This window comes from Nycticebus coucang, chromosome 9 (genome assembly GCF_027406575.1).
Source record: "Nycticebus coucang isolate mNycCou1 chromosome 9, mNycCou1.pri, whole genome shotgun sequence".
Taxonomy (NCBI): domain Eukaryota; kingdom Metazoa; phylum Chordata; class Mammalia; order Primates; family Lorisidae; genus Nycticebus; species Nycticebus coucang.
Genome location: NC_069788.1, coordinates 61,687,206 through 61,705,782, shown reverse-complemented (window position 1 = coordinate 61,705,782; position 18,577 = coordinate 61,687,206). Strand labels below are relative to the sequence as shown.

Here is an 18,577-nt window from a genome sequence, read left to right as displayed (position 1 = left end):
CCCCATCTCTGTCCTCTTACCCGGCATGTCAGTTTTTTGACTCGGTGAATGATTTCCCCGCTGCTATCTACGACCTCAAGGCTCCCACTTTCACTGGAGTTCTCTGAAGAGTCATCCTCCACCACACGCTCTGGAACAGCTCCTGTAACTCGCATCACTTCCACATGGAGACGCCCTGCCACCTGCGTGAAGGAACCGAGGTACCCTGCAGTTAAAGCATCCACGGGCAGCAGTGACCTGAGATAGAAACTCACTCTCCAGCAGCCCTGGGGACAGCCTGGCAGCTGTTCCTTGGTCAGGAACTCCCTCTGAGTAATGGGAGCCCCTCACTCAGAGAGCCAGTCCACTCTACCACTTTCCTCTGCAGTCGTCCTTCCATGATTTGAACCAAATTTTCCTTCCTGCCACGGCCTCTGGAGTCATCCTCAGACTTGCCCTTCTTCTACAGGACAGCCTAGGAACGGCTTAAAGGCAGCTATCATGTTCCACCTGGAGTCATCTGCTTTCCACATCTGTTTGGATGCTCACTCACATATTCATTTGATGAATTATCCACTCACTTATTTATCTGATCAGACAGCTAGTCTCATGGGATACTAGGTTAAGGACACGGGTTCCGCTGTCAGAGGATTCACAGTCAAAGGGAGTCAAACCCCAGTAACAGTCAAAAACCCATAACAACCGATATAGACCAATTGCTGTAACAGAGATATGTGCAGGTTGATATGCGACCAATTTATCCCCTCAGCAAATAATTCCCCAAAATCAGTTGTGCCAGGAATTGTGCTAAGCACTGTTTACAACAGCAAAGCAAACAGACAAGGTCCCTGGGGTCATGAAGTAGAGAATGGGCATGTATTTGGGCTGCAGCTGGGAAGAGGATGAAGAGGGCTCTGTGAAGTGGTGCCATCAGACCTGGTCCAGGAGGAATAGCACACACAAAGCCATGCAGATATGAGGAACCAGCTCTTTCTAAACTGTTATTCCCTCTCACTGTTGTGGGCCTGTCTGGATAGAAGCCAGTTTAACAGTATTTCTCTAAAAGCTGCTTGCAGGGAACTGCATTAGACTATGAGAACTGTCCTGAAATTTGCATTCTTGGTATGTTCTGATCGCTTGGGTTACCCTTCATCACACAGTTTAAGGTTGTGATAACTGCCGTTTTGAAGGCCACACATGATCTGGTCATGTTGCTGTCATCTCAAGTAGTGAAGGCTGCTTTTAAAGGTAGCCCAGATCCACCTTCTATTAGTTCTACCATCTTTTAAAGTCTACTCTGGAGCCAGGAAGGAACCAGAATGTATCACAAAGGTATGAGATTACCTTTCAAAAGAGAAATCAGTACAGGGCACACAACTGAATCTAGTTTCTAAAGGATTTTTAATTAAAAAAAACTTCAAAAGATTTTTAATTTGATGAAAACAAAGAAAAAACTTATAAATCACAAATATATATGTGTTATAATCTTTTAGAGATGTGACTTAATTCTCATTGCTTCTAGTAATAATGTCAATAATGTTCTACTTAGAATTTCAATTATTAGTAGAGAAAAAAGAACCCAGACTCTGACTATGTACCCTAGTTTCTTGATCTTACTTCAAGAATATTGCTTAAATTGAATGAAAACAATCACAAACACAAACCACAAACCTTAAACCACCAGCATTCTCCAAAGCTGGCCTGTCCTTACCTCCCCCTGCTGGCTGATGATAGGAACTGCATACTGAAGTTTCACATCACAGAAGAGGCATTCCAAGAACACATTAGCCACCCCAATGAGGTTGTGATTCTCTTGGGCTTCATAGAAAGGGTCACCCCGTTTCCCGTAGAGTCTCTTTGCCTGAGTAATAGGAGGGGCCAGTGGGTGGGAAAATGGGAAAAAAACTTAAATCATATTATTTAAAACTTTAAAAATTGGATAGACGGCATCTATCCCAGTAAAGAGAAAATTAGAATGTCACATAAATACAACAAAATTAGCACGGGAGGGGCTTGTCTGTTGGGGAACTAAGTGACACTTGTGTGAGAGCTCCTGCCTTGAGGGCCTATCACACTTTACCTGCAGCTCTTTTCATTTCATTCCCTTTGCCTAGTCTTCTTTTCCATTACTAATGTGGACAAAATGGATTATACACACTGACATTACTCTCAGCAATTTCCTCAGCCATGATCACAGGTAGAGGCATCGGGACATACGCTAACAAATACAAAATTCATGTTGGCTTCAGCCAAGCTGATTTTTCACAACACTGGCAAAACGGCATAAATTTACTTGATTCACTTCATTTCACTTGAAATGTAGTAAAAATGAAGCCAAATAAGAATGTGAATCTATGTTTTCTTCCTTCAGTTTCCATCTGTGTGGGGATCCCATGTTATATTACTGATCCAACTTTATTTTCCTAATATATCAGTGTATATTTTCCTAATATAAATGTGTGTGTGTGTGTGTGTGTGTGTTCTGATGGTGAAATCACTATGTTCTCTGCTTTTAACAGAATCGAAACTCCTTAACCTTTTCTCTTTTACCTCAGGAACTTTTTCCTTCCATTCTTGATAAAGGTCTCTCATATCAATTAATTTATTCTCCAGCTTCTCAATGGTCCAAACTTGGGTGCTCTTCCCTTTCCTTCTCACTTGGATGGCTGGCTCACTCACTATTGCACCTCTCTGCACAGGAAGGAAAACAAACCCAATGAACGTTGTTACAACTTTTTTTTATTACTAAAGTAATATGTATACGGTAGTAAATAGTAACTTTGCAAAACACATAAATATATAAAAAAAGATAAAATTCTACTACCTAGGAAATATTCTCGTTTCTTTTCTACACATCTTCTACATAGACTCATGGATACACTTTTTGGTTTAATCATAATAATTTTACAATAATTATTAACAATAATTTATAATTTTATATCCAAATCATCTCCCATTTTTACAATGTGCTCATTTTTCTGGTGTCATTAGTTTTTAAAAACACGATTTTTAATGGTAACATGGCAATCCATCCTGTGGGCTACTACACATCTGACTAATTATTCGATTGTGCTGTTCCAAATTTTTGCTATTACAGAGGCTACTTTTAGTCAAAAGACTAAAACCCAGCACAACTGATAAAGATATTCCCTGGTTCACTTTTTAGTTTGCTTCCTGGGGTGAAAAATGAATGGATGAAAACTATTTTCTTCAAAGTGTCTCTCTAGAAGAAAAATTCTTAAAGTTGAAATGACAGGGAATTTCAAAATGCCTGCAAAACTGTGTACGTAAAGCTATGTATCATTAAAAAAAATCTTCCTTTCTTGTAGAATTCATTCTTTTAAAAGTAGTATAACAAACATACACATATCCCTCCTTTCAGAACAAGGTATTTATATGCAAAGAAAAGAAGGCAGGATTACTTAGACATATTTCTAGTTTCATTGTTTTAAAGAAAGCATTTAAAAATTACCAAGTCTTTCAGCTACCAAAATCCTGTATATTCTGCTTTTAACATATCTAAGGGTGTCCATTACATGGTATTCTTACCCAGGAAGGTATATAAAGGAATTCTTTTTTTTTAATTTGGGTTAATATGAAGGTACATACGAGTAGGTTACATTATTCACATTTGTAAAGTCTACAGTGCACCACATAACTCTAGATGGTACCTGATAGGCGGGAGCTTACTGAGCCCCTCTCCACAGGAAATCTTTTTTTTTTTTTTTTTTTTTTGTAGAGACAGAGTCTCACTATACTGCCCTCGGGTAGAGTGCCGTGGCGTCACACGGCTCACAGCAACCTCTAACTCTTGGGCTTACGGGATTCTCTTGCCTCAGCCTCCCAAGCAGCTGGGACTACAGGCGCCCGCCACAACGCCCGGCTATTTTTTTGTTGTTGTTGCAGTTTGGCCGGGGCTGGGTTTGAACCCGCCACCCTCGGCATATGGGGCCGGTGCCCTACTCACTGAGCCACAGGCGCCGCCCTCCACAGGAAATCTTAAAAAGAATAAACACCTCAGGCTCCTGTCAGGTTCTCCTCATGGGTGCTTTTCAGATTTTCGATTTCATTTTGTAGTATTAACTACTGTACATCCCTCTGACTTCCCATAAGAAAGTTTTTTTTTTTTTGTAGAGACAGAGTCTCACTGTACCGCCCTGGGTAGAGTGCTGTGCATCACACGGCTCACAGCAACCTCCAGCTCTTGGGCTTATGTGATTCTCTTGCCTCAGCCTCCCGAGTAGCTGGGACTACAGGCGCCCGCCACAATGCCCAGCTATTTTTTTGTTGCGGTTTGGCAGGGGCTGGGTTTGAACCCGCCACCCTCGGTATATGGGGCCGGCGCCCTACAGACTGAGCCACAGGCGCAGCCCCCGTAAGAAAATTTTTACCTTTCTATTGGCACTGAGGTTTGTGGCAGGGATCTGAAGAGTCACTTGGTAATCAGTAAGCTTGCTCATTTCTTCAGCTAAGAAGTTCGCTTCCCTCACCAAGGTGTTCGCTTTCACGAGCTGCTCTCGCAGCTTTGCCAGGCTTTGTCGGAAGAGTTCGTCCCTGGGGTATCACAGAAAAGGAAATAAGAAAATCGGAAAGAAAACTGCAATCATATTTCCAAGTGAGTTAGGCTTCTTTTTTTTTAATTAAGTCATAAACACATAGATCATGTGTATATTAATGCATTTATAGGGTACATGTGCTGATTTTGTACACAATTTGGAATGCTTACATCACACTAGTTAATATATCCCTCACCTCATTTACTTAATTTGTGTTAAGACATTGATAGTGAGTTAGTCTTAGTGGAAAAATTTTTCAACCTATTTTACCAGACCACTTATCCTTCCTTCCTGCCCAGATGGGTTACCTGTTGAGAACCACTGATGGGAGACTGTGTCTGTAGGGTGAACTGCAGAGCAACTTCACTAAAAACCAGGTTTTATAGGGTGGTGCCTGTGACTCAAAGGAGTAGGGCACCAACCCCATATGCCGGAGGTGGCGGGTTCAAACCCAGCCCCGGCCCAAAACTACAAAAAACAAACAAACAAACCCCCCCCCCAAAAAAAAACTAGGTTTTATTTCTTTATTTATGAAGATAGCATCTTGCCCTTGCCTGGAGGGGGTGTATATATGTGGGGTGTGAATTGTAGAGCAATCTAACTAAAAAACAGGTTTTATTTACTTATCTATTTCCTTATTTATGAAGATAGCGTCTATCTATCTATCTATCTATCTATCTAGTGTTTTGCCTTTGCCGGACAGGGTTATGTGTGGGGCTATATGAATTGTGGAGCAACTTAACTAAAAACTAGATTCCCTTCCTCCCTTCCACCCTCCCTTCTTTCTTTCCTTCCTTTATTAAGACAGTGTTTTACCTTTGCCTAGGCATGAGTGCAGTGCTAAGATTATAGCTCATGGAAGCCTCAAATTCCTGGGGGCTCAAGTGATCCTCCTGTCTCAACCCCCTCAATAGCTGAGACTACAGATGTAAGCCACCACTCCCAGCTAATTTTTCACAGCAAAACAGAGTCTTGCTACTTTGCTCAGGTTGGTCTTTTAACTCCTCACCTCTTTATTTATTTATTTTTTTATTGTTAAATCATAGCTGTGTACATTAGTGCTATCAAGGGGTACAACGTGCGGGTTTCATATACAATCTGAAATATTCTCATCAAACTGTTCAACGTAGCCTTCATGGCATTTTCTTAGTTACTGCATGTAGGCATTTGTATTCCGCCTTTAGTAAGTTTCACCTGTACCCATTCTAAGATGCACTGTAGATGTGGCCCCACCCATTACCCTCCCTCCACCAAAACCTCCCCTCTTCCTTGGCCCTTTCCCCATAGTCTTGTGCTATAGTTGGGTTATAGCCTTCACATGAAAGCTATAATTTAGCTTCATAGCAGAGCTGAGTACATTGGATATTTTTTCTTCCACTCCTGAGATACTTTGCTAAGAAGAATATCTTCCAGCTCCATCCATGTAAACATGAAAGAGGTAAAGTCTCCGTCTTTCTTTAAGGCTGCATAATATTCCATGGTATACATGTACCACAATTTGCTAGTCCATTCGTGGGTCGATGGACACTTGGGCTTCTTCCATGACTTAGTGATTATGAATTGGGCTGCAATGAACATTCTGGTACAGATATCTTTGTTATATTGTGACTTTTGGTCTTTTGGGTATAACTCCTCACCTCTTGACCTTAGCTTACTGTAGCCTTAAACTCCTAGGCTCAAGGAATCCTCCCACCTTAGCCTCCCAAAGTGCCAGGATTACAGGTATGAACCACTATGCCCAACCAACCAGGTTTTAAATTATGTAACATTTGAAAACTACCAGATTTTGCTTTGAGGATATAAATAAACCAATAAAGGAATGCTTTGGGAAAAAGAACTGATGAATACAACTTTCGTGTGCTGCGTGAAGGCAGGGTGGAGAGGGGCGGGCAGGTGAGAAAGACCTGGAGTTAGAAAAAAGTGCTGTGATTTCTTCAGTTGGTTAAGAGTCACACCATGATAAGGCACTTCTGGAGCAATAGGAATTATTTTTTCAACTCTCCGTTTAATAGCACTTGCTGACAAAAAGCAACAGCTTGACTTGGTCAAAACTCTATTAAATGTTCTCTCAGTTCCATGTCTTTAGTCTCCATAGCATTTGTGGTAGTTACAACTTTTCATTTACTTGCATAATTATTTGGCCAATATCTGTCTCCCCTACTAGGCTGTAAGTACCCACCATGTCTCTTTTGTTTGCATCCTGGCCAATGCATGGCCTACCAACGGATATTAAAAAAAAAAAAAAAAGGCCCAATGAATGAAGGAAAAGAGCACTTCTGGATTTCACACTTGAATCTAGGGTCAATGGTAAAGCCAGCCTAGCCTAGCGATTGCTCTGTGCCTTACGCAGCTTCTCTTTTCTGCCATTTGTGCACAGCCTGCCCAGGCTTCATGGGACATGATGAGTTTGGAACATCCAAATCTCTATTCCTTTCTTGTCACCACAGAGATGACACAACCGGCACACTGTGACGATGCTAATGTAAAGACAATAGTTTTTCAAAATGAGATTACCATTTTTCCAGGCTTAGACTCGTTCAGTCAGCTCAGTCACTTTTTTCCACAATACCCAGAAAGGAAGCTTGTTGACATTTCCTTTGCAGCACCTCCTAAGTCTCTGTCTTTGTTTTCTCACACCCCTGGCCCAGGTCTCTCCTAGTCTCCCAATAATCTCATACCCAGGCTCTGCTTATTCCCCACCAAGACAGGCTTATCAACCCCTGCCTTCCTCAGCCCACCGCTCAGCTCAGGACCTTGCAGGGATCCTGCTTATCTCTCATAGGATGATAAATCCCAAACACTCCAGTCTGCAGCCCTCCCACAAAACCTCCCTATCTACTGGTTTTGGACTTAATTCTCCTGGCTCTTCCAGAAATCACCTTTTAGACTACACAAAACAGTCATATTCCCCTAAATACATCCTACTTTTTTCCACTGCCTCCCATCTGTTCACACCAACCCACCCAAAATGTTCTGCTTTCTCTGCCTAGTCAACTCCACCTTTCAAATGCACTTGACGCGAAAATCCCTGCAGAAGACTCAGCTTCACTGGGGAATCTCCCTCCTCCACTGAACCACGTCCAAACTTACTGAGTACTCTGGCCCCGGGGCAATCATGCACTTGTTTGCCTCCTCAGTACAGTCACACAATCGATACACACTGTTTACTGAGCACCTACCCTGTGACAGACAGCACCATTCTAGGCACTGAGTGAAATGGATTCCCTGTCCCCAGGACTTATTTTCCAAGAGAGGAAATAGACAACAAATAAATAACTACATAATTATAACACTTCCTATTGTTAATGAAACTGTTTTTTAATTTACTATTATTTAATTTTTCACTCATTCATATCCTGCTCCATACTACATCCTAAGTGTACAGAGAGAATAAATGAGATCTGTAGCTTTCTTTGTAATTCTCAGCTCTTCATACACTTGATTCTCAGCCCATCAACATTTATGTAGGTAAGAATCCTTCATTATTTCACAACCCATCAACATTTACTTAGATATGAATCTCAGCTTCTTTGTAACTGCCCATTCTTAATGGAATCTTAACTTTATCCAGGGAAACCTGATGAAATCAATATTGCAACTGTCTTATCTCTTTGATTGACATTCCCAAAACATTCCCTCTACTCTTTTTATTTATTTTTATTTTTTTAGAGACAGAGCCTCTAGCTATCAACCTGGGTAGAAGACCGTGGCATTACAGCTCACAGCCATTTCCAACTCCTAGGCTTAAGTGATTCTCTTGCCTCAGCCTCCCAAGTAGCTCGGACTACAGGTGTCCGCCACAATGCCCAGCTATTTTTTGGTTATAGTTGTCATTGTTGTTTGGGAGGCCCGGGCTGGATTTGAACCTGTCAGCTCTGGTGTATGTGGCTGGAGCCTTAGCGGCTTGAGCTACAGGTGCCGAGCCTCTCTACTCTTTTTAAAACAAAAAAATTTTGTTTTTGGTTGCAGTTTGGCCGGGGCCAGGTTCAAACCTGCCACCCTCGGTACATGGGGCCAGTGCCCTACACACGGAGCCACATGTGCTGCCCAAACCACTTTTTTTTTTTTTTAATTTTAGAGGCAAAGTTTTGCTATGTTACGTAGGCTGCAGTACAGTGGGCTATCCCCAGATGGGATCATAGCTCACTACAGCCTTAAACTTCTGTACTCAAGCAATCCTGCATTAGCCTCAGGAATAGCTGGGACTATAGGCTTTTCTTTTTTCTTTTTTTTTTTGAAGATTTTCAGTCCCAAAGCGAATCAATCTGGAATTAAAGGAAGTGAAAAAATACTTTTAGCTAGTTAACTGAAAAACATTATAATTAAGAGCAACCCACCTTTTCCATCAGATATTTTTGCTTTTATTGTTTATATTCTTTAGTAAAGAGGAAGGAAGTAAATGTGTATGCTTGTACCAATTACTTTCAACACCCGCTGCTTGGAGTAAAGCACTACCGCATGGTAAATGAGGAAAAGGCAGCTCTTCAGAAAAAGCCCCATCTGATAACCTTTGTTTCTCCTGGGCATAGTAAAGTATAAAGCATAACATGGTATGAGCATGATATCCAGACAGATGAGCAGGTAGCTCCTGAGGAAAATGTATTCAACTCTTCCATTTAGCACAAACAAGTGCATTACTATGGGAAGCCCTTTAATGCAGCACAGGGCTCCCCTTTCTCCTCTGAGGGCGCCTTTCCTGGATGAGGTTCACGTTCAGCCTCTCACTGCAAGTGACAGGTGCAATGTGATGTGAGAGTTAGGCAGGAGCTCTACAGTCAGTCAGCCTGGCTTCGATCCCATTGCCCAGAGACCTACATGACCTCGGGTAAGTCATTTCACCTCTCTGCCTCAGTTTCCTCATGTGTAAAACAGGAGTGAACATGGTAGCGGTTGGGAAGATAAGAGGCACATATCTAAAGCACTTAGTGCTTGGCACATGGCAAATGTTCCATAAATGTCAGGTGCTGCTTTCTTTACTATTGTTATATGTTTTTTTTTGTTTGTTTGTTATTTGTTTTTGAGACAGAATCTCACTCTGTGCTCTGGGTAGAGTGCCCTGGCATCACAGCTCACAGGAACCTCAAATTCTTGGGCTCAAGTGACCCTCTTGCCTCAGCCTCCTGAGTAGCTGAGACTACAAGGCACCTGTAACAACTCCCAGCTAGTTTTTCTATTTTTAGTAGAAAGAGAGTCTTGCTCTTGTTTAGGCTGTTTTCAAACTCCTAAGCTCAGACAATCAATCCACCTCGGCCTCCCAGAGCGCTAGGATTACAGGTGTGAGCCACGGCATCTGGCCTTATTATGTGCTTTTTTAACATAGGGATTATTAGTGGAACTGTAGATAGATGTGGATTTAAAGTATAGCTTTTAACTTACTAGATGGGTGATTAAGGCAGGACACTTAACCTGCCCAATCCACAAGATATTGATATACTTCCTATGACAGAGTACTGCTGGGAGTGTCAAATAAAATTAGCCTCATGCCTAGACTGCAGTAAGAACACAGCGGAAGTTGATTTATTGTTTTTATTGTGATGGTTATTGTTATTACTATTTCCTTCACTACTACCTCCTTTAAGAATTCTGACATAAATACTAGAAAGCATAAATTTTATTTCGTTTTTTATTTTTTTGAGACAGTCTTACTCTGTAGCCCTTGGTAGAGTGCCATGGCATCACTGTAGCTCACGGCAACCTCAACTCTTGGGTTCAAGTGATCCTCTTGCCTCAGCCTCTGGAATAGCTGAGACTATAAGCAATAGCAGCAACCTGGCTAGTTTTTCTATTTTTAGTAGAGATGGGGTCTCACTTTGCTCAGGCTGGTCTCTAACTCCTGAGCTCAAGTGATCCTCCCATGTTGGCCTCTGAGGGGGTGAGAATTACAGGTGTGAGCCACTGTGCTTGACCAGAAAATATTAATTTTTTTTTTTTTTTTTGCTGTTTTTGGCTGGGGCTGGGTTTGAACCCGCCACCTCCGGCAGATGGGGCTGGCACCGTACTCCTTTGAGCCACAGGCGCCACCCCAGAAAGTATTAATTTAAAAAAAGTCACATTTAGTAGATTTCTTAGCACTGAAGTAGCATTTCCATAGAATCAAAAGTAGGGGAAATTAAAAAATAAGAAAAAATGCTTCTGTGTTAAAGAATTATTCAAACTTTTTGTATTTCGATACTTACCAGTCTAAGCTTTTTAACTTGGTGCTATTTTTACTGACGATAAAGGGTGAGGGGTCCTTTAATAGCTAACATCATGGTAAACATACTTAACAGCAGACAATACCTTTGAAAGGAAAATCTAAGTGCTAACCACTCAGATATGGGACTGAGATTTCCTCCTCTGCCAGGTTTGTCCCCCTTCAATATGCTTCATGAGTCCCTTCTCCAAAGCCCCATGGCCCTGGAGCCAGGACTCGGGCCGCCCAGTGCCCATTCTTACCTCTCCTCTGCCCACTGGGTCACCTTCTGCTGTGCTGTCTGGCTGCTGTAGGCCAGACGGTCAGGGCTGCTACTCTGCGGCTGCCTCTCCGGGGACAGCTGCTGGCGGAGATGTTCCAGCTCCCGCTCATACATGAGCCGCTGCTCCTCCAGGGCACTTCTCTTTTCTTCTAGGTATTGTTTCTCCAGGACCTGAACCACATTTTGAACTGGGTCTGACAAGCCAAGGGAAAAAAGCAAGGTGTCTTCAGTAGTGGCTGAGACGGGCACTCACGCCAGGCACTGCCACCTGTCAGGGCTGCTTCTAGCAAGAACATATCCTGCCCCAGGATATATGCTTTCTGTAATAGGCAAGAGGGGCCTCACTGGATGAAATCCTCTTAATCTCCTCTTTACTAACACTTTAGATAAACACCCATATGCATATACCATCCTCCATATCCACTATGTTACTTTCTTGAGTTTGATGAGCTCATCCCAATGTGCAGGTAGACTGCCAGTCTCCTACCAGCAGGTGATGGAGAAGGGGATGGGATCCTGTCCACTGAGGAGAAAAACCTCATGAAACCTAGGACAGCTCCAAGGACAGAAACACGTAGCTGATTTCTACCCCCAGTTAACATCGGTTTTAGTAGGCGACAAAGGGTTTTCGATTTTCATCACAAATCTTAATACTCTTGAACTTCTCTGAGGAGGGAGGAAACACGGATCACAGCATGTTTGAAACCATCGATCGAGGATATGGTCTGACTATTTCCCAGGTGCTAATATTTAAGAGGGCAATTCAGTTACAAAAATAACTAAAACCGGTTTCCAACACCTTATTGGCACAGATGCAGAGTTCCTCACCATACACATAGGTAAACAACCATAGACAGTAACAGATCTTGCTCCAAGTAGCCACTCTGATGACTAGTGACAGTTGTGGTGTAGATGGGACTTGGCTCTAAAGAACGTACTGGATGGGCAAGACGTTAGCTTGGTAATGACCAATGAGCTAGATGCCATGGAGAAAGATTAGGGCTCTGGCCACATGAACAAAGGAGAAAGTTACTTAGGGTCTAAGTGAGTAGGTTGTAGGGAAACAGTGTTAGTAAAGAGGAGAAATTGTGTTAGACAATCTAGATGGCAGAAAAGAAAATCACCATCATACTAAACACTTCAGACAAGTCCATGGAACTGAGATGAGGTGCATTCGCTGGAGCAGAGGGGGACATAATTTCCTTCCCGTGCCATCCACATGTTTGCCTGATATTCCCACACACTGGCTCTCAGCTTAATTTCCAGGAAGGCAGTTAGAGTTAAAGTGACTCAGAAGGACTTTTTATATAACCTGATGATAGCTATTGACTGAATTTTCCAAAATATCCTATCATTTTGTGAAATAAACATGTAAATTGTACTAAATTTCTATGTTAGCAGCAAGAGAAAAAGATAACAATATTAGCTTCAAAAAATAAAGTTAATACCAAACAAAAAGAAGCAATTTTAAAGAATCACAAGATAGGCCAAGTACAGGTGAGTTGTTTTAATAAAAATGACAACCACAATGGCAACAATGACTCTACTAGCTACTGGCTACATCTCAGGTAGAGGTACTATACCCTTCGCATGCAACACCTCATGAAAGATTTGCAACAAACCTAAAGGTGGATAGCATCCTGATTTTAAAGATGAGGAAACTGGGGCTCAGAAAGGTTATGTAGCTGACCTAAGATCACAGAACTAATATGTGACAGAGCCAGGTTCTGAACTCAGATACCTCACTGGCTAATCAGTTGGGGCACAACATTCCTTTAGTAATAAATTAATGTAGTATTCTTACTACACCAATTTTATTTATTCATTCATTTATTTATCAATTGATTGACTGAGACAGAGTCTAACTCTGTACTCTAGGCAGAGTGCCGTGGCATCACAGCTCACAGTGACCTCAAACTCTTGGGCTCAAGCAATTCCCTTGCCTCAGCCTCCCGAGTAGCTGGGACTACAGGTGCCTGCCATGATGCCTGGCTAGTTTTTCTATTTCTAGTGAAGACAAGGTCTCACTGTTGCTCAGGCTGGTCTCAAATTCCTAAGCCTCAGGCAGGTCTTGAACTCTGAGCTCAGGCAATCCACCTGCCTTGGCCTCCCAGAGTGCTAGGATTACAGGCATGAGCTACTGAGCCTGGCCCTCTACCCCTGTTTTTTGCTTAGAATTAGTACTCTATATGTGAAAGAGTAGATACTTAAAAAAAAATATTCTTGCTGATCAGATTAATTAAGTCCCATTTGTTTATTTTATTTTATTTTTTGAGACAGTCTCACTATGTCACCCTCAGTAGAGTGCCATTGTGTCACAGCTCATAGCAACCTCAAACTCTTGGGCTTAGGCGATTCTCTTGCCTCAGCCTCCTAAGTAGCTGGGACTACAGGTGCCCGCCAACACGCCCGGCTATTTTTTGGTTGTAGTTGTCATTGTTGTTTGGCAGGCCTAGTCTGGATTTGAACCTGCCTGCTCTGGTGTAGCTCAGCCCTAGCCACTGAGCTACAGGCGCCAAGCCCCATTTGTTTATTTTTGTTGTTGCAATTGCCACAGAAGTCTTCTTCATAAAGTCTTTCGCCAGGCTGATATCTTTAAGTGTCTTTCCCATGCTTTCTTCAAGGACTTTTGTCATTTCATGTCTTAAATTTAGGTCTTTTATCCATCTTGAATCAATTTTTGTGAGTGGAGAAAGGTGTGGGTACAGTTTCAGCCTTTCACGTGTTATTATCCAGTTCTTCCAGAATCATTTATTGAACAGGGATTCTTTTCCCCAGTGTATGTTCTTGTGTGGTTTATCAAAGATCAGGTGGAAGATGTTTCATCCCCTGGTTTTCTATTTGGCTCCAGATGTCTATGTCTTTATTTTTGTGCCATCACCATGCTGTTTTGATCACTATGGCCTTGTAATACAGCCTAAAGTCTGGTAAGCTGATGCCCCGGCATTCTTTTTATTACTAAGAATTGCCTTAGCTATATGAGGTTTTTTCTAGTTCCATACAAAATGAAGAATTATTTTTTCCAAATCTTGAAAGTATGTAGATATTTTAATAGGGATGCCATTGAATCTGTAGATTGCTTCAAGAAGTATAGACATTTTAACAATATTGATTCTTCCCAGCCATGAGCATGGTATGTTCTTCCATTTGTTAACATCTTCTGCTATTTATTTTCTTAGGATTTTGTAGTTTTCTTTATAGAGGTCCTTCCCTTCTTTTGTTAGGTATATTCCTAGGTATTTAATTTTGTTTGAAGCCACAGTGAAGGGGATTGTGTTCTTAATTAGCTTCTCATCTTGACTGTTATTGGTGTATACAAAGGCTACTGACTTGTGGACATGGATTTTATATCCTGAGACATTACTGTATTTTTTGATGACTTCCAGGAGTCTTGTGGTTGAGTCTTTGGGGTTCTCTAAGATCATATCATCAGCAAAGAGGGAGAGTTTGACCTCCTCTGCTCCCATCTGGATGTCCTTTATTTCCTTCTCTTGCCTAATTGTATTGGCTAAACTTCCAGCACTATGTTGAATAGTAAAGGTGACAGAGGACAACCTTGTCTGGTTCCATTTCTAAGTGGAAAAGCTTTCGGTTTTACTCCATTCAGTAAAATATTAGTTGTGGGTTTGTCATAGATGTCTTTGATCAATTTAAGAAATGTGCCGCCAATGCCTATATTCTTCACGGTTCTGATTAGAAAAGAATGCTGGATTTTATCAAATGCTTTTTCTGTATCTATTGAGAGGATCACATGGTCTTTGTTTTTGCTCCTGTTGATATGGTGGATAACGTTTATGGATGTGCCTATGTTAAACCAGCCTTGCATCCCTGGGATGAAACCTACTTGATCATGATGAATGACTTTTTTGATGATAAACTGTAATTGGCTAGGATTTTGTTGAGAATTTTTGCATCTGTATTTATTAGTGAAATTGGTCTGAAATTCTCCTTTTTGTTTGGGTCTTTTCCTGGTTTTGGTATCAGGGTGATATTTGCTTCATAGAATGTGTTGGGGAAGATTCCTTCCTCCTCAATTTTTTGGAATAATTTCTGCAGTGTGGGAGGGAATAAGCTCTTCTTTGAAGGTTTGATAGAATACTGGTGTGAAGCCAGCTGGACCAGGGCATATTTTTGTTGGGATATAAAATTTTAAAATTCAGCATATTTTCAAAGAAGCAGAATAGTGTTCTTCATCAAGTCTGACGCAGAGTCCCTAAAATATACCACTTAGAAAGCTGGCAGAATGCCAGGCACGGTGTCTCACGCCTACAATCCTAGCATCTGGGAGGCCAATGCAGGTGGATTGCTTGAGCTCAGGAGTTTGAGACCAGTCTGAGCAAGAGTGAGACCCCATCTCTAAAAATAGCCAGGCCTTGTGGCAGGTGCCTGTATTCCCAACTATTGGGGAGGCTGAGGCAAGAGGATCACTTGAGCTCAGCAGTTTGAGGTTGCTGTGAGCTGTGATGCCACAGAACTTTATCCCGGGTGACAAAGTGACACTGTCTCAAAAAAAAATAAAAAAAGAAAAGAAAGGAAAACCCAATATAAAAACAAATAAAAATCTTTTTACACAAAGGCAGATCTTGGGTGGGCAAAACATTCTCCATACATTTACGTATTCTACTACATTAGAACCTCTTACATAGCTCTACCACTTCTGAGGAAAATATGAGAAACATGATAAACTTTTCTGAGAGAAGTCCTAAGCTCTAGAGAAGAAAAATTTTCTCAGAATTAAAAAAAAATGTATGTCTTACACAGTGTATAAGCTCTGGGTGAAAAGGGGAAAGGACAGGGTGTGCACCACCCGTTTAGTATTGAGACAGAGCCTTATTTTCAAGGGTCCTAACTGTCCGAACTTCATGTTTATGAATCTTTTCTAGAGAAAATGTAAAGCACACCATTTAATAAAACTGCATTATAGGGATTTTGCTAAGAGACACTAAATATAATATTTAACCCACATTTCCCTTTCTGCTTGTTAATGGTGTAGAGATACACACGGTCCCCAGTGGCTGAGGCCAAGAGGCTCTCATCCCAAGGTTCTATGCGGATGCAGACCGTGACATGCCTGAGGCTGTTTAAACTGTGCCAGCAGCTGCCACACAAAGGGCTGCCAACACCCACCAGGCATAGTAAGTGGCCACAAGTTGAAGTGCAGATATGAAAGGGAAAGCAAGCCAAAGCTTCCTTCCCCTGAACCTTCCACCTGTACAGCTGGGTGGGCCCCAGAGACCCCAGATCTGCCCTTGTTACACGCAGCTCTGGTAGAAGCCTGGACTGAATTTTTGTTTCACCTGGATGTCATCACCAGTCTTGAAACACCATCCTCATGACACTTTTCATCTTTTTTCTTTCCTTTCCCAGAGACAGGGTTGTGCTCTGTTGCCCATACTGGAGTGCAGTGGCACAATCACAGCTCCTTATAAAACTGGAATTCCTGGGCTCAGCCTCCCAAGTGGCTGGGCATACATGTGCTTACCAACATACCCAACTAATTTTTTAATGTTTTGTAGAGAGGAGGTCTTGCTATGTTGCTCAGGATACTCTCAAACTCCTGGCCTCAAGTGATCCTCCCACCTCTACCTGCCAAACTGCTGGGATTACAGGTGTGAGCCACAGCACTTGGCTCTCACAGACACCTCTGGCAACATTTTCTTTTCAAATCAACTCGCTAGTTTCAAGCCTTACACAGAGCATATTTTAAAATACATTATCCAAACTGGCAAGTTGACCTGACTCAATGATGGAGCCCAGGACAGAAGCCAGATTATTCGGCCTATTCTCAAATATTAGGAGACTGTCCAGTTTTATTTTTTTCTGATCATTTCCCCCTCTCTTGAAGAAACTGTCTTAAACCTCAGTGAATCAGGTGCTTAAGGACAAGATACTAAAGGTAAGTATTTTAGGAAGAAAGAAGGGACCACATTCATTTTGGGCATAGCACTTTCTCTTATTTTTATTTTTATTTTTTGAGACAGAGAGTCTCACGCTGTCATCCTGGGTAGAGTGCAGTGGCATCACAGATCACAGCAACCTCCAACTCCTAGGTTCAAGTGATTCTCCTACCTCTGCCTCCCAAGTAGCTGGGACTACGGGCACCCACCACAATGCCTGGCTGTTTTTTTGGTTGCAGCCGTCACTGCTGTTTGGCGGGCCCAGACTGGATTCAAACCCGCCAGCTCAGGTGTATGTGGCTGGTGCCTTAGCCGCTTGAGCCACAGGCGCCAAGCCAGCACTTTCTCTTCTTCATAAGTTTTTCTTTATTCAGTAGGTACTATGAAATGAGCTCAAACCAACCTATTGTCCCTAGAATGGAAAAGAGAGGATGGACGTGGGAGTGATACTCATAGTGGGATTGGTAGGAGGGTATTTATGTGCGAAAGAGAAATTAGAACTAATTCACACCAAAATGTACAAAGCACTGAATTGAGGAGAAGCAGATCCTTAGGGAAAAAGGAACCTTTTGATCTGACACGGAATAAACTAGCTCCACGACCTTTCACTAGCCCCTTAATTAGTCTTTACTATAGTGTTGACATTGACATTGGAAAAAGAGATGAATGTCTGATTCCTATTTTGAACTCTTGGGAAGAAGGCATTATTGTCCACACATAATAGGTTTCATTTTACTTTTGATTCAAATGAATGGGGTTTTAGACCAGCATTTTACTCTACAGACTCAAAAACACATTATTCTGGTCTATTACTTGGATAATGGAGGTGAATATATATGTCTGAAAGTACTGCTGTCCTGAATTGCTCTATAAACAGTAATAAAGCCATGGGTAGCAGTGGTAATAATACCAATGATATTTTTCAATGCTTTTAGAAGTAGAAGGAAAAGAAGAACTGTCAGATTTTAACCGCTGGGAAGGTAATGAAATTGGGGGCGGGGGGGAACGGGTCAAAATTCAAAAGGGACGTTCCTCAATCAGGAGTTCAGAGTACTTTCCTCAGGCAGAAAACTTCAGTTTCTTCCTAGTCTTGTTAGTCAGTTTTTGCCAAAGCATATAGCACAAGCATCAGTCAGCAGCACTGCTCCAAACTGGTCAAGCCACCTCATGCTAATGCCAATCAGTTAAAAACCTTTATCCCAGTGTTTGTGGAGCAGCTTCATCTGAAACCACATGAGAGGGAAGAGGATCTTCAAGTAAGACCACCACGGGGACGACCACCAGGCGGACAGGCTTATTATCGGGAAGCCACCTAGCAGCAGAGGTGAAGTGCAGTGAACACTGTGGCCAGCACTAGCATTACACCATGTTTGTGGGCCTCGGGGGAAGCTCTGCTGGAGGTGGGGAAGGAGTGGGGACCGGGAAACATTACTTTTTTTTTTTTTTATTATTAAATCATAGCTGCGTACATTAATGCAATCAGGGAAACATTACTTTTATACAGACAAAACCAACACTGGAGAACAAGGCCTGGTCTGGGATACAAATGAATGACTCACGTTAACACCATGCACCAGGCCACCAATGACTCCGATTGGTTTGGGTAAGAGGATGGGCAGAATTAACAAATGCTCATAAAATACCTATGGGTTTTCAGGAAGTTAATTTATATTTAAGAAGGTAGCAATTG

At 42.0% G+C, this 18,577-nt stretch overlaps 1 protein-coding gene across 6 annotated transcripts in view; it reads right to left on the bottom strand.

Moving 5' to 3' along the window:
• The window catches only part of KIF13A (kinesin family member 13A), a 234,457-nt gene that overhangs the window by 43,674 nt on the left and 172,206 nt on the right, over positions 1-18,577 (bottom strand). For 3 of the 6 annotated variants that reach the window (XM_053603550.1, XM_053603551.1, XM_053603552.1), the window contains exons 17-22: positions 18,080-18,199; positions 10,971-11,184; positions 4,371-4,533; positions 2,530-2,670; positions 1,691-1,840; positions 21-182 (exon numbers count right to left, since the gene is read on the bottom strand). In XM_053603550.1, the coding sequence (XP_053459525.1) occupies positions 21-182; positions 1,691-1,840; positions 2,530-2,670; positions 4,371-4,533; positions 10,971-11,184; positions 18,080-18,199 (950 nt within the window). The remainder of the gene's footprint in view (positions 1-20; positions 183-1,690; positions 1,841-2,529; positions 2,671-4,370; positions 4,534-10,970; positions 11,185-18,079; positions 18,200-18,577) is intronic. The other 3 variants (XM_053603553.1, XM_053603554.1, XM_053603555.1) reach the window with 1 other exon arrangement.